This window comes from Thalassophryne amazonica, chromosome 8 (assembly GCF_902500255.1).
Source record: "Thalassophryne amazonica chromosome 8, fThaAma1.1, whole genome shotgun sequence".
Taxonomy (NCBI): Eukaryota; Metazoa; Chordata; class Actinopteri; order Batrachoidiformes; family Batrachoididae; genus Thalassophryne; species Thalassophryne amazonica.
Window position 1 is genome coordinate 18,714,859 of NC_047110.1, and position 24,846 is coordinate 18,739,704.

Genomic DNA, 24,846 nt, shown 5'->3' on the forward strand with positions numbered 1-24,846 from the left:
TCCTGCTTTGGTCGGTGTCACTCCGAAAAGTAGCTGGAAAAAAGCGTCTCCCAGCAGGGTGATGGCAGAATCGTTCTGCTGCTGTTTTTTTAAAGCTTTTTTGTGGCTCAGGTGACGCAAATTCAAAATGGCGATCGCTGAACTTTTTTCAGATTGTAGAAACAGCCAGAGTGTGATGTAGCAATTTCCGCCCCCTTGCCACTTCCGAAGCAAAGCGTCTGATGTCACGACGCGTCGGGCTGATGCCTCCAGTGTGAAAGTCCCTTCAGTGAGTGGCGATGAGTTTATCACAGGGGCGCCGGGTGCCCCCCCAAAAAAAAGGGCGCACCGGAGGGTACCTGCCTCTGAGCGTGCGTAATGAATTGGGTGTGCTCCTAGAAAGCTTGTGTATTTAGGCTACACTGTTGTAAGAGACTGACTATGAGTAAAGAGTGATGACAGTATTTTTTAATTATTATTTGAACGTATAGACCCTCGGTCAAGTGATCTCCTGCATACCACAAAACCAGACCAACAACGGATCTGAGAAATGACACGAGACAGTAGATTAACCCCACATACAGCCCTCCATCACAAGCGCAAACACAGCGCAATTGGGCATGACAGTCACACAACGGGTCAAAGATAAACCTTTCATGTAGCTATACAGTGGTCCCTCGTTTATCACGGAAGTTAAGTTCTAAAAATAGCCCGCAATAGGTGAAATCCGTGAAGTAGACAGCATTATTTTTTACAATTATTATAGACGTTTTAAGGCTGTAAAACCCCTCACTACACACTATACACTTTTCTCAAACAGGCATTAAATTTTCTCACTTTTCTCTCGTGTGTAAACACTCGCAAAGTTCAAACCTTAGTAGAAAAATAAGACCAACCTGTTTTCAGGCCCAAACATTTGTTTGAGAAATAAAAATAGAACATTTTCCTATAAATAATTATGATGGCTTTTAGAACTAACAAATTGAATTTTAACGATCAACCTACGAGGTTGGACACATAAGAAATTATTAATAGTGACTGACCAGTATTTCACTGTTCCTCTGATCGCGCCTCTTCGTCCTGGCGCCGCGCCACTGTCGCGCCTTTTTCCACTCACACCTTGCTGCAGGTGTTTTTTCCGAGGGAAGAACACAGTTATGGGTAGTTGTTGGCGCTCTTTTTTCTTCTGGGTGAGAAGATTCTTGTAAACAGACACACAGAACACAATGCGCGTACTCTCCCTTTGCGGTGCTGCAACAGGTGTCCCATCATCTCGACAGAACACCGGCCTGCATGAAAAAAAAAATCAGAAAATCACATACGATTTTTAAATAATTCATTTGCATTTTATTGTGTGAAATAAGTATGTGAGATACAATAGAAAAACAGACCTTAATATTTGGTACAGAAACCTTTGTTTGCAATTACCGAGGTCAGATGTTTCCTGTAGTTCTTTTTTGACTAAGTTTACACACACTGCAGCAGGGCTTTTGCTCCACTCCTCCATACAGCTCTTTTCCAGATCTTTCAGGTTTCGAGTTTCACCTCCCCTCCAAAGATTTTCTATTTAGTTCAGGTCTGGAGACTGGCCAGGCCACTCCAGGACCTTGAAATGCTTCTTACAGAGCCCCTCCTTAGTTGCCCTGGCTGTGTGTTTGGGGTCATTGTCATGCTGGAAAACCCAGCCATGACCCATCAATGCTCTTACTGAGGGAAGGAGGTTGTTTGCCAAAATCTCACGATGCATGACCCCATCTATCCTCCCTTCATTACGGTGCAGTCGTCCTGTCCCCTTTGCACAAAAGCAACACCCCCATGCTTCACAGTTGGGACGGTGTTCTTGGGGTTGTTCTCGTCCTCCAAACACGACGAGTGGAGTTGATACCAAAAAGCTCTATTCTGGTCTCATCTGACTACATGACCTTCTCCCATGCCTCCTCTGGATCAACCAGATGGTCACTGTTGAACTTCAAACGCGTCTGGACATGTGCTGGCTTGAGCAGGGGACTTTGCTGCCCTGCAGGATTTTAAACCATGATGGTGTAGTGTGTTACTAATGTAATCTTTGACTGTGGTCCTTGCTCTCTTCAGGTCATTGATCAGGTCCTCCCGTGTAGTTCTGAGCTTTCTCAGAATCATCCTTACCCCATGAGATGAGATCTTGCATGGAGCTCCAGACGGAGGAAGATTGACAGTCATCTTGTCCTTCTTCCATTTTCTAATAATTACACCAACAGTTGTTCTCTTCTCACCAAGCTGCTTGCCTGTTGTCCTGTCGTCCATCCCAGCCTTGTGCAGGTCTACAATTTTGTCCCTCGTGTCCTTAGACAACTTTTTGGTTTTGGCCATGGTGGATAGGTTGGAGTGTGATTGATTGAGTGTGTGAACAGGTGTCTTTTATGCAGGTAACAAGTTCAAAACGGTGCAATTAATACAGGTAAAAAAGTGCAGAATAGGAGGGCTTCTTAAAGAAAAACTAACAGATCAGTGAGAGCCAGAATTCTTACTGGTTGCTCAGTGATCAAATACTTATTTCATGCAATAAAATGCAAATTAATTATTGAAAAATCATACAATGTGATTTTCAGATTTTTTTTTAAGTTTCTGTATCTCACAGTTGAAGTGTACCTATGATAAAAAAAAATGCAGACCTCTTCATTCTTTGTAGGTGGGAAAAATGCTTATTTGCCTCATTGTAGACAGCATTATGTAAATGCGGATTTTGTGTGTTAATGACATAAGCATAAAACAAAATTCAGTGAGCCACTTGCAGCTATGCACTTTGCATCCAGTTACACACACACACACACACGTGTGTGTTGGCACTTAAAAAAAAATCTACAATTTTGTATTCTTGTGGGAAGTTGCTGGAGTCTTCTTCAGACCAAGAGAGTCTATAGAAGTGCCCACTCCAATCATATTTTTGCTTCCCTAAGTGGAAAACAGATTAATTTTAAAGTTTGCACACAACTCAGTCATAATTTCCTCCATGCTATTGAAAACAGCCATGGTGTTTGTAGATTGGTGTGACAATAAATTCCTTTCAGTTAATCATCATCAGCATCAGGCAGCATTGTGGGTTAGTGGTTAGCACTGTTTCCTCACAGCAAGAAGGCCTTGGGTTTGACTCCCACCTGAAGCTTTTCTGTGTGGAGTTCTCCCTGCATTGGCGTGGGTTCTCTCTGGGTCCTCCGGCTTCCTCTCACATCCAGAGACATGCACATTAAGTGAATTGAATCGTTTAAATTGACCGAAGCCCCTGTGACTCTTAATTGGAGTAAGCGGGTATAGAAAATGGATCATCAGCATCATCATTGCCTGCTACCTCTTCTGGAACAAAAGCTACCAACAAGGGCTCTCGAGTTATCTCCGTATTGGTCTATCTGCTCTAGCTTGCTCTACGTGTATCCCGTTCTATTAGCGTCACGTGTCCACATCTTTCTGGGCCATCCTCTGTTCCTCCTGCCTTGGGGATTCCACATGAGCACTTGTTTGGTGATGTTGGATGCTGGCTTTTGGAGTGTGTGGTTGATCCATCTCCAGCGCATCTCAGGATCCCATCTTCTGCACGGAGTTGGGTGCTTCTGGCCAAAGGTTGTGGTTCCTTGTGGTTTTTGGTCAAGAGATCTGGAGGATCCTTTGCAGACTTGATGAAGGTCTGCATTCTCTTTATTGTTGTCACTGTTGTCCTTCAACTCTGGAGGACAATGATTACGTTAATACATGTCCGTTTTTTTATACATCAAGTCTGTCTTTACCATTTTTTTCTTTGTAGTTTTTGACATAACTAAACATAACTAAATGCTGCAGCATGTTTTAGAGTATACTGTTGTTTCAGCTAACTGTATTGGGTGCCCCTGTTTGTCTTTTACGTGCATTCTCACTTATGTGGTTACTGATGCCTTTTATGTGTTTTACTCGTGCCTTGCTGCATAAACATTTGATCTCCAGGAATATAAATAAAGCTGAAATTGAAGAGGAAGGATTCAGTCTTGCAGACTGCTAACAGTTCATTGTTCAAGTTTACACTTGACTAGGCGTCAAGCTCCGACTGTTTCATGGGAGTTTTCACACAATCTGTCTGGAGGACTTGCACAAATAGATACAAATGTAGACAAGCGGAATGTGGGAGTTCTTACATCACCAGAACCTGAAGGGTGACAGGGATTGCATTGGAATTGCCATTTTCTACAGGAGTTCTTTCATATCTTAGGTTAGGTTAGCTTAGGGAAGAAGGGGTGGACTATCAGCCCAGCAGAGCATAGGCCACAAAAGGGCCCATTGCTCCCCCCAAAGAGGAACCTCCTTACTTAAACCTTTTGGTACCCTTGATACCAGGTTTCTTAATTTCAGTTTCCCAATCTGGTCAAGTTCCAAAATAAAGGAACCAAAAACCTCTGCCTCAGTCTACCCCCATGCTGGACACTGGCCCAGAAAGTGGTGTGACATCTCAGGTTCCTACCCACAGGCTGTACATGTACTGACCTGTTGGAGTCTCATTACCATTCTGTGTACTCAATAGGTTGGGACCTGTGAGAGTCCCAACCACTGTACTTATACTTCTAGGCAGACAAACTAGCTCCCTTGAAAGCCTTAGGTTTGGTCCTTCCATGAGTTGTCTGCCTGTAGTCACTCAAGTGCTACCATCATTTGTGGTGCTGCTTCCTGATCTAGTTCTGGAGGGCGGTCTTATGCACAGCAGTTAACACCTTTACAATTGGCTCTGAATCCAAAAATTAAGTTGAGCTCCCCGACTTTGCAAGCTGGTCTGCTCTTTCATTACCTGGAATGCCTCTATGACCAGGTACACTATATCTTCAGGCACACTGAATATCATCCGGAGATGTTGTAGCATTCCAGGCTGTCAATGAAGCTGAGAAACAGAGCTATGATAGTATGAAAGGTAGATGAGGATGCATTTGTTTAAGCAATCTGTTATTGGATGACTCCCCATCTGTTGTCCATTGACCCTCAAATTGCTTACAGACAAATAATTAAAAAAAAAAAATCACAGTCATGGCAACTGATGGCTCTGCTCCAACAAGTGCATCCATTGTACTGTTTCACTGTCCTAGATACTTTGAACATTTCTTTAAGGATGATCCCCCTGTTGAGATAATAAACATCTCCAGTGCCAGGGTTCCGGTAGTTGATTCTTCAGTTTACTGAGAATCAAATCATCTGAAATAGAGTATCACCTGAACTGCAACTGCAGAGATTTTGTCATGGAAAGCAGCGCGGAGGCTTCGCGCATCACGACCGATTCGCTGATCGAGCGAGACAAAGGAACACCTCCGTTTTGGAGTGCCAAGGGACAAGCTGGGACATGCCCAGCTCTCCACAATTTCTCTTATACTCACTGGGCTGGTAAGCATTGAAAGCCGAGATAGACATGTCCCAACTTGTCCCCTGGCACTCCAAAACGGAGGTGTTCCTTTGTCTCGCTCGATCAGCGAATCGGTCGTGACGCGCGAAGCCTCCACGCAGCTTTCCATGACAAAATCTCTTGTTAAAAGTGAAATCTGCCGGAAAATGGCTGATGTCCAGCTCTTGTGAGAACCAGAGAAATTGCACACGAAGGTCTCGGCTCCACACAGCCATCCGTTTAGAAATGATGTGGTGGTTTCTGCCTCTCGATGGCGGCTCGGAGCGCGGCGCGCCATGCGCCATTGTGGGCCGTCCTTAAAGCTGTAGTAACACTCCTTATTCTCTGTGAAGCCCGTAAAATTTTCACCGAAAACCAGATAAATTTTTCGAATGGTTTCCATCTGCTTGTCTCTAACAGTTTCTGAAAAAATTCTGATGGGAAAAAAGCCCAAATCATTCCGCCATTTCCTGTCAATGAAAATCCGACAAGGGGGCTGGACCACTCCTCCCACAAGGCGTGCTCACAGGCGAATAACGCAACCGACAGGCGTGGAAAAACTCACGCATGCGCACGAAGGTTCAAGCTTGGCTGACGTAAAAACATATGAATCAAATCCATATAATTTTTGAAAAAAATAAAAAGGTCCATTACTTTTCTCACAGACCTCGTAGTACAGGAAGTCCAAAACAGGAAGTGCCAAATTTTGAGTCCATAGTGAAACAGGAAATGTCAAATGTTGAACACTTCCTGTAGGGACACTTCCTGGGTTGACAATAGAGGAGATCTCACAGGAATTCAGTGGAAAATTGACACAGAAACAGGAAGTGCAAAATATTGAGCCCACAGTGAAACAGGAAATGTCAAGTGTTGAACACTTCCTGGCGCTACAGCAGAGGACATTAATCAGTTTTTCATTATGTTGTTTTTGCACTGGTATGTTTATCCTCTGTAAGGTTTTGTGTAAGTTTTTGTTTATTTCAATTTTTTTAAAAAAAGAATATCAAATATATAAAAAAGAGGAAGAGGAGATCTTGCGTGAATAGAGGAGATCTCATGGGAATTCAGTGGAAAGTCGACACTGAAACTGGAAATGCCAAATTTTCAGTTGACACTGAAACCAGAATTGTGAAATGTCAAACATATCCTGGACCAACAATACAGGAGAATGACCTGTTTTTTAGTTTTTGCTGTGGTATATTTAATCTTTGTAAGGTTTTTGTGTAACTTTTTGTATGTTTCAATTTAAAAAAAATTAGTAAAAAAAGGACAAAGAGGACATCTTACGTGACAAGAGGAGATCTGGGAGAAGTCAGTGCACAGTTAACACTGAAACAGGAAATACTAAATGTTGAGTCAACACTGAGTCACTGATCCTTTTGAGAAACAGCAGTCTCTGGTGAAGTTATCCAAAGCCTGGACTGCATTTAAAAAATGTGACATCTTGAATTGATGCTTTGAATTGAAAACCCACACTTTCAAGGGACCAAGTGTGGAAGGGCTGGAGGTTTTGACCAAACCCATGCCTAAACATGCACCAACGTTGCGTTATATGGCACTACATGGATCATATGTGGCTTGACGTGGATCATATGCCACGACACAAGCCATTCGAGGCTGGACGGGGCTCAAATGGCATGTCAGTCATGGCTCACTAGAGGCTGATACTTGGCACATGTGAGGTACAGAGAGGCACATAGAGACATCTTAGTAGCGGATACATGATAGCTTAAAACGTGGATCATTCTTCAAATAATCGCTGACACACCCATGCGTGGCTCATTATTCATGGCGTATTATTTGGTGGGACCGAGGCTTAAGACTATTAGGACATACATAACAAGCAGTAAAATAAAGCACTGAAAGTGAGAGTACAGAGCCGATGCCTTTACACACGTTGCCATCTTATTACTAATGTAATATACTGTAATGGATTGAGTGCAACTGGGGACCCCACTGTAGAGAACAACACAACTGGGGTAAGTAAAACAGTCTCAAGGCAGACAGAGGTCAAAAGACAAAGTGGAGGTAGTCCACAAAGCAACAGTGTCCCTGAGGGAACAAACAAATTGGCAGTCCAAAAACACATGCACTGGGTTAGTACACAGGCAAATGTAATACCAGGCAGAATTTCCAAAACAGTGAAAGCAAAAACTCTGAGAAAACACAATGGCATACACACAGAATTAAAATGCAGGAAGACTTGTTGTCATTACGTGCCCCTGCTCAGTCCTCGACAGTTATGTTTTCTGTCTTTATTGAGTTCTTTTGTTTCCTTTTTTGATCATCTGTTTATTTTGCTTTTGTCACAGCTGCTTGCTTTCTGTTCTTCACATTTCAGTCACATGTTGAGTTACATTCTTGTTTAGTTTAATGTTTGATCCACGGTCTTTGATTTTTGATCATTATTGCTTTTTGAGGTTTTATTTGTCACGTTCATTGCAGCCATTGGTTATATTTTGTGTTTTATACTCTCATCACATACCATTGCATTCTAGTTTCAGCTTTTGATCTTCTTGTTGCTTTCTTTTCTATTTATCGTCAAGTATTAATCTGTTCTTGTGGATATTCCATGCAGACTTTGGTTCGAGTTGTTCATCTCTGTCTTGCTAGTGTAGTATTGTTTGATTATGGTTTCTAGTCATGTCCATGCTGTCACTGCACTCCCCTGTCTGTCTCTTCTCATCTTGGTTCTCATGTGTTCACACCCAGTCTCATTTGTTTCACAGTCACGCCCTTTGATCCCTTCACTCTCTTGCGTTTCACCAGTAAATCCTCATCTCTGTTGGCCACACCCCATTTTGTTTGTCATTTCCTCATCCGCCTGTCACAGCATTCTCTTGCCTCACATAGTTACCTGTCATCTTTGTTGGTCCGCGCACTTCTCCTGCCTGCTCACCACACCTGCTTCAAATCACTTCCTAATTAAACCACTGTGCATTTAAGCCCTGGTACTTTTCATGTCACTTGCTTGTTCGTTGATGTTACTTTCTCCGTTCCAGCTCACGTACCATAGTTCTTTGTTCCTAGCCATAGATCCTTGTTGCCGAACGTGCCTGTTTTTCTCGACCTCGCCTTTTGTCTTGCCCTTGTATCTTTGATTGCCGTGCTCTGACCTCAGCCTGTATTTTTGATGACACCTTTGTATTACACCTGCCTATATCTTTGCCTCGCTGACTGCCTTTTTGTGTATCAAACCCTCTGCCAGTATTTTTGATAAAGCCTTCTTTATCCGACCACCTGTCTGTGAGTCTGCATTGTGCCTTCTACTTCCTGCTGTGCCTCGCACTCCTGAGAACCATGACACTTGTATGGGAGCAAAATGTTCTGGCACTATAGTGAAGAAACACAGGGGCCAAATACAGAGTGAGGTGAAATCAATGATATTAGAAACAGGTGTGCACAAGACCAGGAAGACAGCCACCGAAACAAACTTAGACAGAGAACATCAATATAAAAGCAGCTCTGGACATGAAAAGGAAAAGACAGGAGTGTGACCGTGATCCAGGATCACTGGTGTGTGATAAGTAGGGGCAGTGCTGCTGTCGACTGAAGCCTGTCTAACATATATCGTTTACATTAACTGGGGAACAAATAGTAACGTTATTGTGGATACTTGGTATTGTAAAATGACTTCTATCAAATAATTTCAAGATGTGATAAAGGCAGAAATATTTAAAAGGTTTGTGCAGATGATGTGATAATATTGTGACAAACTTTGCTTTAAAGATTAAGGATAATGCATTTACCTTTAACACAATACTCCATTACTAGGCAACAGTCAGAACAGTATTATTGTCTCATTCTGCACAGTTTGATTGATCCAACCACGTATTTGTTCCACCAACCCTCGAAACCAGCTGATTCTAATTAGTTTGACTCTTCAGTTCAAATATATGTCATTTTGGTTCTTTGACTGAGAAACAGTCATAACTATGCATGTTATTGGTGCAGCAATGCAGTGTACATATGTAATTTTGCTTCTGCACACAACCCCGATGGATTTTCACCGTGCATTTTCTCCTAATACAGCCAGGGAAGCTAATAACTCCTTCAGAGTTGTTATGGGTGTCATTGGATATTTGGTTTCATCCTAATTTATAAGAAATTATAAAAAAAAAACCCTTATCCCATTTTTTTTTAATTTGTGCAGTAAATGTCGAAATAAATGATGGCTGTGATTATAGTGTGAAAGGCCAAATTAAAGGAGATGGTGACCATAGGTATACAGTACTGGAATCACGTAATGAAAAACAGTTTTTTGCAGTTACAGTGCCTTGCAAAAGTACTTGACCCCTTGGTATTTTGCACATTTTAACTTTAATTGTTCCAGTCATCTTCCCCAGCATGTCTTGGTCAACCAAGGAAAAGACAGTTTGCCTGGAATCCGATTTCTAGAACAAATCATACCATTTGGATCATAAATTTGAAAGAACATGACTTTTATGCGAAGCGACCAAGATAACTGAAATTTTGCATAATGATCATACACAGACTGAAGTTTAAGGAAACCTTTGTAGGATTTATTACAACTTTTTTTTTGGGGGGGGGGGGGGGGGGTAGCACTGCATATTTTTACTAAATTTATTTAGAGATTTGCTTTGAGTTTAAGGAAGATAATTTTGGAAATTTTTATATTGAGAAGCCTGATTTACTTTTTGTATTTGAAATGGTAGAAATAAACAAGAGCAATTAAAGATTTCTGACGTCCGCCAGTCCGGATCCGGATCACCTCCAAAATTCAGTGCTCCATGCCCTTATGTCTATCTGTGGTTCAAATTTGGTGAGAATCAGTGAACTACTTTTGACGTAATCCTTCAGAGCCTATATAAAGTGAAATCCTGATCCAGAATCTGGATCTGGATCACCTCCAAAATTCAGTGGAGTCTTTCCATGCCCTAATATCTATCTGTGGTGCAAATTTGGTGAGAATCTGTGAAGTAGTTTTGATGTAATCCTTCAAAGCCTATATGAAGTGAAATCCTGAGCCAGAATCCAGATCCGGATCACCTCCAAAATGTAATGGGTTCTTCCATGGCTTAATGTCTATCTGTGGTGAAAATTTCATCAAACTCTGTGCAGTAGTTTTGACGTAATCCTTCTAACAGAAAGACAGACAGAAAATAAATAAGCCCCACTGATTTTTAAACATCCTTGGTGGATGTAATTAAAATGTGTGAAATACCAAGGGGCTGAATACTTTTGCAAGGCACTGTATCATGCTTGACCTATGTTAACCTGGCATTACCAAATAAATGTGAATCTTCTGACAAATTAGAAATCAAGATCCAGATTATGTCTGATCAGATTATGTCCAACAGCTATCTGATGCACCACAGAAAAATAATGCTTTACATCTGAGAAATAATTAACTGAGTTATGATCTCTCTCTCTCTCTCTCTCTCTCTCTCTCGTGTAAACAGTACGTGGACCTAAACTCTTCACGTAACCTCTTCATTCTTGGTTTCTCTACATTCAGTGGCCTCGTCTTACCAACCTGGTTTCATTCCAACCCTGGCATCATTGATACAGGTGAGACACACACACACACATGCAGCATTTAAGGCCTTGTCAAAGTAGTGTGATGTACATGTGACAGTGGGGTGCAATCTGCGCACCCTCTGCTCCACAAACAGATTACCCTCGAAAAGATGGCAGCAGTTACTCCAGCCTAAGCTCCTTAGGTGTTCCCAAATCCTTGATGCCCAGATGGCAAATGTGTGGTAACATTTTGTGTTTGCCTCAGTTTTAAAATAGCAAGTAAAGGTGTAACAGAGCTGAACATTTTCATTTTGTTATTTCAAGACATGACTTGTGATTATGCTTTTATGTGTACTTGCCCAGTTAGTGTAATAAAGAAAAGACCTGTCAGTCGGTTTGTAACTCATTTGGTCTGTTTGTCCTATAAATCCATATCAGTCCAGTTAGTTGTAATCAGTGGCTCAGCCTGTAGGGGACACTGGTGTGGTTTATCACTCTCAGATTCTTTCACACTGAAGGTTTTCTCTGTTATTATAGAGGGGATAAGTTTGAAGATATAGACATCTTCATGTTTGACCACAAAAGAAAAATAAATCCAACCAACTAAATAATTAAGATATATTTTGTTGACTGAGAATTTATTGGTTCTGAGGTCATGTTTGCCAAAAGTAGAGTTAATTATGTCAGCAGTACATTGTAGATTCACATGTGTGCCGGTCTTCACATGAATAGATGTATCATGATTTCACATATACATGCAGAACCATAAAGTTCTACGTACATCTGGAAAGGGATTTGGTTTCATGTCAGAAGGTCTGTGTCCAGGGTTTACAGTTTTCATACAGTATTAGCACTGTTTTCCTACTGTGTTAATACTGTTTTCAGTTATTTGATCTATTTTAAGTAAATTTTGGACAGCTTTAAAAACATTATAATAGTGATGGACATAGAACTTGGTAATTTTGAAGGCAACTGAGATAGAATTGGACATAGAATCTTTTAAGAAACTGTATAACATTGGTGGGAGTGGTGGGAAAATCACTAAGGGCCCTTGGACAAAATCCTTAATCCCCAAGTTGCTCCCGGTGTGTAGTGAGCGCCTTGCATGGCAGCACCCTGACAGTGGTGTGAATGGGTGAATGTGAGGCATAAATGTAAAGTGCTTTGAGCATCTTATGATTAAATGAACAATATAGTCATAACAATCACAACAAACTATGTGCAATTTTCATGTATCACAGTCATTCCAATCAAAAAATACAATTCAGCTCTCTTTATGACATCTGACTGGCTGAAAGTAGGAAACCATTTTGCTTTAAACATTGTAAAGTGGACATAGAACCACTTGAATTCTCAGTGCAGCCACAAAGGCCAGCTCTCTGCCCAATCACAATGCTCCCGTCAGCCAGAGGTCTTGGAAAATAAAGCAATGCTGAGTTATGGTTTGGTGTATAAATAAAATGAATACTGATAGAATAACTCCATTAATGTCAATTCTGTCATTTGTACAAAGTGAAAATATAACATATATCTTTTAATTTGAATAATGCACTAATTCTGAAGTTTTGTAAAAAACACAGACAGATCACAAAGGATTCTGGGTAAAATGTGCCTCTTCTGCTATACATTGATTGCTTCAGTCATTCATTATGTAAACCAACACATTAATGTGACTTGTGTCATGTGTTGGTGTTTAAGATGAATGTGCTTTTGTAAAATATTCCATTTTTTATTTGTAAAAAGAGGCATTTTTACGGAGCCCTGGAAGTGTCATCGCTCATCGCAAAATGTTTTGCATGTGGAGAGAATGTGCACTCATCGGTTTGTGTATGAGGTACTACGAGGATAAACAAGGATTTTAGAGGAATGTTTGTGGTGAGGATGAGGCTGTTAAAAGCCCATTATCCAAGCACCTGGTGGCAACGAGGACCGGACAGGCTATTTTGGCTCAGCCCTCTTGTGCACAACAATTCCACCTGCTTTGTGCGCCAGGCACTGCATATAAAATAATTTTGTAGCAGATTGATTTTCTGTCAGAGCTTGGTAGTTGAAACACCTCTAATCGCTTCTGGAATCACAGAGAACAATTTCATCTGGACCCTTTTTCCCTCTCTCTTGTGCACTGAGGTGGAGAATGTATTTGGAACAGCTTAAAAGGTAATGTTGTAATGTTTTTATTGTAATAATAATGGTGAAACAGTTGCATGTTCATTCTTTCTATATAAGTAGCTGTAAAAGTATGTTGATGATAGATTTAACATCTTATGGACCACATGAGCTCCGCTGTCTGTGTGCACTGGCACAATGACTTGCACTCAAGACAAGCATTTACTGTATGCAGAACGCCAGGTCACAAAAGTGATTTTGCAGTCAATAACTAACGAACACAAAGTTAAAAGTTGGATCATGGTGTCAAAATGATTCTGTGTTTAAGGCTGCGGAAGAAATAAAGCCAGCAAAGCCGTGGAAGAATTGAAGCCAGTGAGAACGAGTGCAGAGGTGACTGTCCACGAATGCAGAACACCAGCGTACAAAAGAACAATTCTGCAGACATGGACAAACACAAAGTTAAAATTTTCTGCGGAAGAAATAAGCCAGCAAGAAGAAGCACTGAGGCAGTTGTCCAGGAACCCGTGGTTCGGTTCTAGCTAGTCTGGTGCATTTAATAACTCTGGAACACAGCTGAACAGCAGCCTGGTGCACGGATGCGCACAAAGGCTGGACTGTACTGATGCATCTTTTTTTTTTGGACTGTTTAAAAAATGTGACATCTTGAATGGATGCTGTGAATTGAAAACTAACACTTTAAAGGGACCCAGTGTGGGACGGCTGGAGGTTTGGACCAAACCCATGCCTAAATGTGCACCAACTTCGTTTTACATGGTGCTACATGGATCATATATGGTTTGACATGGATCATACACTCAACAAAAATATAAATGCAACACTTTTGGTTTTGCTCCCATTTTGTACGAGATGAACTCAAAGATCTAAAACTTTTTCCACATACACAATATCACCATTTCCCTCAAATATTGTTCACAAACCAGTCTAAATCTGTGATAGTGAGCACTTCTCCTTTGCTGAGATAATCCATCCCACCTCACAGGTGTGCCATATCAAGATGCTGATTAGACACCATGATAAGTGCACAGGTGTGCCTTAGACTGCCCACAATAAAAGGCCACTCTGAAAGGTGCAGTTTTATCACACAGCACAATGCCACAGATGTCGCAAGATTTGAGGGAGCATGCAATTGGCATGCTGACAGCAGGAATGTCAACCAGAGCTGTTGCTCGTGTATTGAATGTTCATTTCTCTACCATAAGCCGTCTCCAAAGGTGTTTCAGAGAATTTGGCAGTACATCCAACCAGCCTCACAACCGCAGACCACGTGTAACCACACCAGCCCAGGACCTCCACATCCAGCATGTTCACCTCCAAGATCGTCTGAGACCAGCCACTCGGACAGCTGCTGAAACAGTCAGTTTGCATAACCAAAGAATTTCTGCACAAACTGTCTAAAACCGCCTCACGGAAGCTCATCTGCATGCTCGTCGTCCTCATCGGGGTCTCAACCTGACTCTAGTTCGTCGTCGTAACCGACTTGAGTGGGCAAATGCTCACATTCGCTGGCGTTTGGCACGTTGGAGAGGTGTTCTCTTCACAAATGAATCCCGGTTCACACTGTCCAGGGCAGATGGCAGACAGCGTGTGTGGCGTCGTGTGGGTGAGCGGTTTTCTGATGTCAGTGTTGTGGATCGAGTGACCCATGGTGGCGGTGGGGTTATGGTATGGGCAGGCGTCTGTTATGGATGAAGAACAGGTGCATTTTATTGATGGCATTTTGAATGCACACAGATACTGTGACGAGATCCTGAGGCCCATTGTTGTGCCATACATCCAAGAACATCACCTCATGTTGCAGCAGGATAATGCATGGCCTCATGTTGCAAGGATCTGTACACAATTCTTGGAAGCTGAAAATGTCCCAGTTCTTGCATGGCCGGCATACTCACCAGACATGTCACCCATTGAGCATGTTTGGGATGCTGTGGACCGGCGTATACGACAGCGTGTACCAGTTCCTGCCAATATCCAGCAACTTCGCACAGCCATTGAAGAGGAGTGGACCAACATTCCACAGGCCACAATTGACAACCTGATCAACTCTATGCGAAGGAGATGTGTTGCACTGCATGAGGCAAATGGTGATCACACCAGATACTGACTGGTATCCCCCCCCAATAAAACAAAACTGCACCTTTCAGAGTGGCCTTTTATTGTGGGCAGTCTAAGGCACACCTGTGCACTAATCATGGTGTCTAATCAGTATCTTGGTATGGCACACCTGTGAGGTGGGATGGATTATCTCAGCAAAGGAGAAGTGCTCACTATCACAGATTTAGACTGGTTTGTGAACAATATTTGAGGGAAATGGTGATATTGTGTATGTGGAAAAAGTTTTAGATCTTTGACTTCATCTCATACAAAATGGGAGCAAAACCAAAAGTGCTGCATTTATATTTTTGTTGAGTATATGTGGCGACACGAGTCATTCGAGGCTGGACGGGGCTCAAATGACAGGTCAGTCATGGCTCACTAGAGGCTGATATGTGGCACGTGAGGTACAGAGAGGCACATAGAGGTGCCTTAGTAGCGGATACGTGATAGCTTAAAACGTGGATCATTCTTTGAATTATCACTGACACACCCATGCGTGGCTCATTCTTCATGGCTTATTATTCGGTGGGACCGAGGCTTTACAAGCACACTTGACTGGAATCTGGAGATAAGAATCGGCACCAACAGGCCTCAGGACCTACATAGGCCTTTTCTCCTTCTCATATTTCTTTCTTGGGTTTAAGGTTAGGACATTATTGCATTGTATTATCAGGTAAACTGCAGTAATTAAAAATACATTTATTTATTTTTATTGTTTGTGGTCACAAACTGAGGGAAGTTTTCAGTTGGATTGTTGTGGGAAAAATATCAAGCAGAATGTCTGTTATATTAAAACAACATGGGTTTTGTTGCTTTTTTAATTAATTCATTACCAAGGTCCGAAGGAACCTACTTTTTATTTTTGTTACATTTACCTTTACAAATCTAGTTGGCCTGAATCATGGTAATTAGGTAACAGTAACACAAATTCATCATGTTGACCCAACAAATTTACATTTAGGTCTACATTTACCTTTACCAATCCAGTTGGCCTGATCCATGCTAATTAGGTAACAGTCACACAAGTTTTTATACTCCTGTCTTCCTATACTAATACAATGATTCATGCTAATCTTAGGCGTTGCCCTTCATCTGAGTGGTCTCCATCCCTCTTCTTCGTGGCTTTGGTCCTGCCCACACGTGCCATGGAGTGTTCTTGCTTCCTCTTTCTCCTAAAGTGACACCTGTGCCTAAACTGATAGGAAATTGTTTTGGGCCAGAAAACTGCAAACTGAAAGACTGTCAGCAAGTCTCATCACGCGGGTATACCACAAGAATATTAGCACATCTCAAAATTGCACAATATTCTAACAAACAAGTCTAATCATACCCGTGTATCAAGTTTAGTCTCCTTATCTGACTGTTTGTGGTCAGTATTGGCATCCTGTTCCATATGCTGTTTGCAACATATTTCTCAATGTATCTTCAGGGCCTCACCGAAACAGGGACACATCACATTTACAACACTTTGAAAATGATTATGTAAGTAAATCATCTTTATAACAGCATGCTAAGAAACTGAACTACTAAAGCAAAAGCAAATCTTGAAACAAAAGCAAATATAATCATAAACATAACATACCTTTAATTTGGTACACACAATACACAGTTCAAAAGCATACAAACATATATTTCAGAAGTGTTTGAATATATAGATATCATGTAATTAACCTTAGCTATTGATTACGTGTTTAATAAGCATTGATAAATATTGATCACTATGAGCATATGTGTAATATATTCAACAGCAACAAGCTCTATTAAAATATAAATGTTCACTTACAAACAGAACACACTCATATGTAACAATATTCTTGACTCAATAAAAGAAAGAATGATCCTGAATGGGGGAAAAAAGCACAAATGGTTAATGCATATTTTAGCACATTTAGGATATATTCCTTCACTTCTTTGTTGTGAAAGCAGACAATTTGTAAAAATTAACCATTTAAGGTTTTTTTTTTTTTTTTTTTAAATAAAGGTTGATGGACTGGGTCCCTGCGTGTTTTTTTTTTTATCCCTTTTTCTCTTCAGCAGATGCATTTCAGCTGGAGGTTGAACATGCAGCATCGCAGTCAGTTTTTTTATTATTATTATTTTATTTAAGTTACCGTGTTTGTGAAGTGTTGTGTGTTACCGAAAAACGCAAAAATTAAAAAGTCACACACTCAGTGAGTCTGAGGGAAACACAGAAGAAAGAGTGGACTTCTGCTGTTTGCGGGGACAGAGCTGTGACTTGCCCGATCTGAGAGCTCCTCACACTGGGCAGAGAGACAGCAGCCAGCCGCCAGGTCAATAGTCCCTCCCCACATAGAGCGGACCGTGTTTTTTAAAAATAGACAAACACACTGCTTTGCTTTAAATGCACAGTAAGTCTATTTCAGATGATCAGCGTGAACCAATTTCTCTTAAAAAGGCTTTATTTTACTCTCACGTTGGAAAGCAGTAGCTATCGTTGCTAATTTGATTAGCTGTTATGCTCGCCTTTTTATTTTTTTTTTCTGCGAATGTTGCAGCACCACACACAGGCCTAGCATATGTACTACAACGTTAAACGAAGCTTCGAGGCACAGAATTTGCCTCAAACATTTTTTGTAATCGAATTATTTGAGTTACTAGACTCATCATTTCAGCCCTAATTCTGATGCTTTCTCAGGTCTATTTACAGACCAAAAGAATCTCCAATAAATAAATAAATAAAAAATAATTTTTGTTTGGATAGATCACTTTTTCCACCCCAGATAAGGTGGTAAACCTCAGTAGTATAGCATAGAAGTCCTTCTGTTTCAAGTGTATGGTACCATAGACAGTATGCACACACTATGCAAATGAAACATTATGTAAGGGACATAGAGTTTTTATAAAAGGAAACATGTTTATTAAGTAACAGGGCCTGTAAATTATTTCTTTAAATAAGGAAAGTTAGTATATACACAACTTCATTACTGGCAGATTTTACTGTATTTTCAAATTATATCCCAAATAGAACAGAATATTTCTTGTCAGAAATTTTGAATATTTTGCTTGCTGAATGTGAATTTTTAGAATCTACTGGCACAAGATACTGTACAATCTTATTTAACCATTATAGTACAAACCTCTGGATAAGGATCAGGCTGATGTGAATCAACTGCAGGCACGCGCTCAACCAACTGATCAGATGGAGGATTCAGTGATTTAACAACTGTTAAGGCAGCCGGCATGGTTGCTGTTGGGGAGACAAATAATCCGAAAATATTATCATAAACTTAACTTCATAAAGTCTCTTTCTGGGCGCTGACATTACTTAAACTTTAATTGCATCAACACCTAAGAAAAGACAGAGTATATATTTTAGTCATGGTAATAAAGTTATGTATATTTTAAATTTAGCATTTATTTAACCAAATTAGTCCCTTTGAGATCGAGACCTCTTTTATAAGTGACCTGGACAATTATAAAGTTTCAAATTCACCCAACCTGCATGTCCTTGGAAGTGAGATGCCCACACACCTTATTGACACCTTTAGGCTTCTGGCTTAATATCAGAATAGATAAAACATGGACAAAATATTAATTAGGCCTGTGCCTCTCTGTGGCTAACGTTATCTCCGTGCTAGTCAAAAGTGTGTTGGTTTGGTTCCCATTAGTCCATGTCTGGCATAATCAAGCTTCAAGCAAGTTCTGTCTTTTCGGGCTAAAATGGGTTTGTGCTTACATCAGGTTCCATTACCTTAAAATCTTCTGATAATCACAGCGTCGTGATGACCGTAGGCAGGCCCCGGCATTTAAAGCTAGCTGCTAACTCGTGGTAGCTTTGTGTTGGTTTTCTGTGATCCAGTCGATGATCTTCCAGCATTAGTCTCCTCTTCTGCTCTCAGTGGTCTCTTAAGATAGAAACTGAACAGGCAAATTAACGTCTTGAACATAAACTTTTATTTGCCAAAAGACAAGGGACAGCATGCGGCGCTGTTAGTTAGCTAAGTGTTCTTCTTCTTCTTCTCTTCTTTGTTAAACAGCGGATTTTAACCCAACTCGGTGCACTACTGCCACCAACTGTTTGGTGGAGAGCACTGCAAGCTTTTTGTTGTTTTTTTTTTGTCTATGAGCTGTTTTATTTAAATGTCAATGTTTCCTGCTCATGCATGTTGACAACATCATTTTGTAAATCAGTTTTTAATAACTTTAATGTATTTTCCTTATTTCCAAAAATGCTAAAGATATGCTTTTAGAAAATTTGGCAAAATGTATGTAACTCAGTTCTGTGGGACTTCTGGATAATAAGCTGCCATTGCAATCTGTTTCCATAAAAAACATATTTTTGGTAGCTGACAATCACAGTCTGTAGTGACGTAAATTATTTTGCAAACATGAATATACCAATTAACAGAGTGCATGTTAAAGCAAGTTGCCCCAAGACATGTTTCTGAGTTAGTTCTGTCAGTTTATCACAGTAATCTTGAAATTCTATATTCAGTAGGCCTGAATAAATCATAAATCGACAAATTATTGGTTACCATGGTAGCCAGAGTGTTTAAATAATTTCCTATTGTTCATTCTACCTATGATTGCACACATAATTTAAATGTAGTCCAACATTAACTTTCTGTAGGCAGTAAATGATATTTAATGTTTTCCTGTAATATGAAATTTTACAAAATTTTAGAATATATATACTTTTATTTAGAGGCAAGCTTTACACATACTACATGAACATTATGTGAATGTTCACAAACACACTGAACATTAAGCATACATTCTATAAACATTTGATTGGTTTTTGCAAATGTTTGCTTACGTTTGTCTGTTTGCTTCCATGCAGACATTAGACAAACATCACAAACATATGAATGTTCGCAAACTTGCTGAACAGTAAATGAACATTCTATGAATGTTCAGTTGATGTTCGCAAATTTTCGCTTCCATGCAAACATTAGACAAACATTACATGAACATTTGCAAACTTGCTGAACAGTAAACAAACATTCTATGAACGTTTGTTTGATGTTTGCAAATGTTCGCTTCTGGGTGGGTTCAGTTTCTTCACTGTTCCCATCTTCATCTAAACCTTCTTGCAGGACATCTAGTTGAAGTGAGCGAGTGATGCAAGAGCGACTTGAATATGAGATATACAATATATTATAACCACCAGCTATTCACTGCATATAGTACATATAAACAAACCCTAACTACCAATATACACATTTACATATGTAGAGTACTGGACAGAATACCCACACTACTACAGCAGAATGAAAATCAGACCCATTTTGACGAGGCCATTTCTCATTTCTACTATTGTGAAAGACTTATGTACATACAGTGATATATGTCATACACCCCAGCTATTTACTGCACATACTTCTGATAAAGCCTTAATACTGGTATACTTATTTACATATGAAGAGTACTGGAGGGAAAGATCCACAGTAGTACAGCAGAATGAAAGTGACAGACCTATCTTGACTAGGCCATTTCTCATTTCTACTACTGTGAGACCTTAGTGTAGCTATGAAGTGATAATCAAAAGCCCTTCTGAACTAGGCTATTTCTTAGCTACTCAGTGAAAGCAGTTACCATGCATTACCATGTACATTTTGGAAAATGTTCAGAGCAGCTAATCCCTCATGGTGTGCCTACAATAGCAGCAGAGTCCATAGGGGTTTTCCAGAAGTGAAATTGGGTCACAAATGGGAAGGTCACTATTGACCTTATGGTGCACGGGGAGGTAAATGTCTGTGATTATTTTGCAACTTACTACAAAGTCCCTGCATTGACAAAAACAAATATTACAATTTAGGACAGGACAAAAAAGTTTGTATGCTCTGTTTATCAGTTGTATGTTCCAAAGCAGTGCAGTCACGAAAGGTCATTGACCTCTTCCTAAAGATCATGAGCAGAATGACATTTCAGTGATTGGCTTGTGAAATACCAAAGTATATAAATAAAATAAAGTTCTAGAAAAGTCCATTACACAAGGATTGAGATTGAAACACATTGAAAACATGGTCAAGCCTGGATTATCAGTCATACCTGCAGGACTAATTTCGTAATCATTCAAGGTCACAAAAGGTCAGGTAAGGTATTTTTCATAGACATGATATTTTAAACAAGTTATTATCTAAACTTGACACACACTTTGAAAAATGATTATGAACTCAAAAGTTCAACTATCAGGCTTTGTGTCCACCACACACTCATGGTGACACAAATGCAGGACTCACTCTCAGATGGTTGTTGTTCAAAGCTCTTTACTGGTAGGACAGGCATGGTTCAGTACACAAGAATGCAGTCGTAGAACAGCAACAGTAACAAAAACATTGGGCAAATGGCAGAGTAAAAAATACAGGCAGCGAATATCAAAAACATGGCAAGACAGTCAGGTCATACAGAAAACACTCAGAGGGAAAAAGCGGGCTGGACCGTGCTGGTTTGACCTGACTAACATATAAAGACGGGTGCACCCGCATAGCCCTTGGAAGTTTCAGTGTGGATGGAGACAGGGTTCAGAACTTTAGCAACAGGAAAGGGACCCATGGACCTTGGAGCGAGCTTCTTGTAGGACCCCCGAAGGGGCAGGTCCCACGTAGACAGTCAAACCAATTCACCAGGGATGTAAGCTGGTGCCGATGATCTCCTGCGGTCAGCGACTGTCTTATAGGTGGCAGAAGAGTGGAATAGAGCTCGTCGAGCCCGCTCCCAGGTTCTCCTACTTCACCGGGTGGATGGAACAGGAGCGTCACAGTCAGGAGAAGCAAACAGAGCTGGTTGGAAACCATATACTAACCATATATACTACCCTTCTCGGATTCTTACCAGATTCTGCAGGTCCATCTTGATGAATATCTGTGCCCCGTCTAAAAGTTCAAACGCAGAGGCAATTGGAGGAAGTAGATACCTATTTTTGACTGATGTCATTGAGACCCCGATAATCTATACAGGGGCAGAGAGTCTTCTCTTTCTTTTCTACAAAGAAGAATCTGGTGCTGGCTGGGGAAGTGGACGGATGAATGGTTTGTCATTCGGGTGCAGAAAGTGAGTCAAGTTTTCCTCTAGGAGGACTTGCGGTGTGGAGGGAGGATCTTAGCCCTTTCCTTACTGCACACCTGAGCAAGGTCATGGTAGCAAGTGGGTACACCGGTGAGATCAGGATTGGAAGCTGCCAGTGGATAATATTTTGTTATTTTTTATTAAATCCCTCAAATTGGGGAGAATAACATCCACACAAACAAGAATAAAATGCAACAATAAAAATGTACAATAAAAACTATAACACAATTAAAATGACTGAGTAAACTCTTGAGAGTAAACTCAGCAGACCATTGTTTTACAAAATTATTGTGATATAAGAGATATCTTAAACAATCAGTGACGTCATTACACTGAAATTCAATAGATAATTTCGTAAAATTATAAAAACAATTCAATGACTTATTGTCCTGTGACATAAATTCATCCAGTATACTTATACAACTTATACATGCTCCTTCTGCCACCACTTATCCTATTATTTACAACCTTGACACCCAGGATCTCCATATTAGTTTGTATGTGGATTTCACTTGAGTTTAGGTTAAACCTAGGAGGGGTTTTTAGTAGGCTTTTTCCTACAATATAGACTTGGGAGTTCTTTAAACCTAAATTAAATTGTCAGTCATCAGTGTAACTGGTGCAGATATTGATAAGTGACTGGAGACCTGGGGCAGTTGAACTCAGTATTGTTACATCATCAGCATACACACGTGTTGACTTTATAATCAAAGACTCTTATACCGGTATTTGTATTTTGCAAACTAATTAGCAGATCATTAATAAAAAAAATAATAAAAAGTGAGGGAGATAAGAAACTTCCCTGCTTCATACCCTTAGTTACATGAAAAGAAGGGCTGACCCTGTGATGTCCGAGCTGCGTTGGATCCTCTGAGTTTTCCTGGGAGAGGCTGGGGCTGGCACGGGCTGCTTCCGGAAGAGGGCAATTGGAACCAGTTGTCTGGTGGCTGAAGGAATGGATCTCCCTCCGGGGGTGGTCTGACACCCGGCAGTCCACCTTTAGCACCATTGCGATTAGGGCATCCAGGTCCTCTGGGATCTCCACATCGATGAGCTGATCCTTGATGTGATCTGTGAGTCCTTGGAAAAACATCACGAGCCGCTGAGTTCCACTCACTATTGGCCGCTAATATGTGTAGGTCGAGGGCATAATCTGACACTTTCCTTGACCCGTGCCGGAGCTTCATCAGGGAATGCACAGTCTTGCATCCTGGAGACATGTGTTGGAATACTTGTTGCAGGGCAGAGATGAAAAGACTGAGGGACTGACATTATTCTGATCGCTGGCTCCATTCTGCAGTGGCCCAGTCTGAGGCTCGGCCTGTCAGGTGAGATATCATAAAAGCTGTTTTTGTCTGATCAGTCGGGAACATTGATGAGGTCAATTCAAAGTGCAGTTCGCATTGGGTTATAAATGGTCTCACATCACTAGACTCACCAGAGAAACACTCAGGGTGGTAGAGCTGGTTGTACAAAAAAAAAACTGAATCAGCACCAGACACCGGCTGCTCTGCTGTCGTACCTGGAAGCAGGTTAACTGTGGCTTCTGTTTGTGTTGCTGAGTACGTGTCGTGGCCCAATTTGTGCACAAGTTGTTCCACCTGAGAACTTAGGGAGGACATTGAAGACTGTGTCCATTTCTGGCCAGTTTGTTCTATCAGGCTCAGAGACACACTCGTGGTGGACACAAATGTAGGACTCACTCTCTCATAGTACCATATCACCCCAATAGAGCGCTTCGCTCTCAGACTGCAGGCTTACTTGTAGTTCCTAGGGTTTGTAAGAGTAGAATGGGAGGCAGAGCCTTCAGCTTTCAGGCTCCTCTCCTGTGGAACCAGCTCCCAATTCAGATCAGGGAGACAGACACCCTCTCTACTTTTAAGATTAGGCTTAAAACTTTCCTTTTTGCTAAAGCTTATAGTTAGGGCTGGATCAAGTGACCCTGAACCATCCCTTAGTTATGCTGCTATAGACTTAGACTGCTGGGGGTTCTCATGATGCACTGAGTGTTTCTCTTTTTGTTCTGTATGCACCACTCTGCATTTAATCATTAGTGATTGATCTCTGCTCCCCTCCACAGCATGTCTTTTTCCTGGTTCTCTCGATCAGCCCCAACCAGTCCCAGCAGAAGACTGCCCCTCCCTGAGCCTGGTTCTGCTGGAGGTTTCTTCCTGTTAAAAGGGAGTTTTTCCTTCCCACTGTCGCCAAGTGCTTGCTCACAGGGGGTCGTTTTGACCATTGGGGTTTCTCCATAATTATTGTATGGCTTTGCCTTACAATATAAAGCGCCTTGGGGCAACTGTTTGTTGTGATTTGGCGCTATATAAATACAATTGATTTGATTTGATTTGATTCACCCTCTGTCTCCTCTTTGGCTTATGCTCTATTGAATTCCCTTGACCAAGGCAATATGTCTGGATCTAGAGCTGCTATGCTGTGACAGTGAGTCAGTGTTTGCAGTTGCTTTGTGTTAAACTATAATTAGGATGGGTTAAATGCAGAGGGAAAATTTAAATATACATCCCCGAAAGACAAAATACTTTTTCTTCTTCTCTTGTTGGTTGTTATGATTGGAATCCACTTTCATTTTCAGACCCCCCCTTTCTTCTTGTAGATTGCAATAATGGGGGCATCTGGAAAGTATGAAGGTATGCACGGACTCTCCTATATCTAGAAATCAATTCATGCAGATGCCATTGAAGCGAAGCCCCTCTTTCTTTGAGCACTTCCGCAGGAATATTGTAAGTGCTGGCACCTTTGCCATTCAT

General features: G+C 40.9%; 1 protein-coding gene and 1 long non-coding RNA gene across 2 annotated transcripts in view; one reads left to right on the forward strand and one right to left on the reverse strand.

Annotated features, from left to right (window-relative positions):
• LOC117515505 (solute carrier family 23 member 1-like) overlaps positions 1-24,846 on the forward strand; it is a 143,118-nt gene that overhangs the window by 100,749 nt on the left and 17,523 nt on the right. Inside the window, exon 7 of the mRNA XM_034176081.1 lies at positions 10,768-10,876. Within this exon, the coding sequence (XP_034031972.1) occupies positions 10,768-10,876 (109 nt within the window). The remainder of the gene's footprint in view (positions 1-10,767; positions 10,877-24,846) is intronic.
• LOC117515313 lies at positions 15,930-19,020 on the reverse strand. The gene is made up of 3 exons (XR_004562124.1): positions 18,762-19,020; positions 18,148-18,257; positions 15,930-16,889 (listed from the first exon to the last, which is right to left on the reverse strand). It is a non-coding gene; the product is annotated as an uncharacterized LOC117515313 (long non-coding RNA).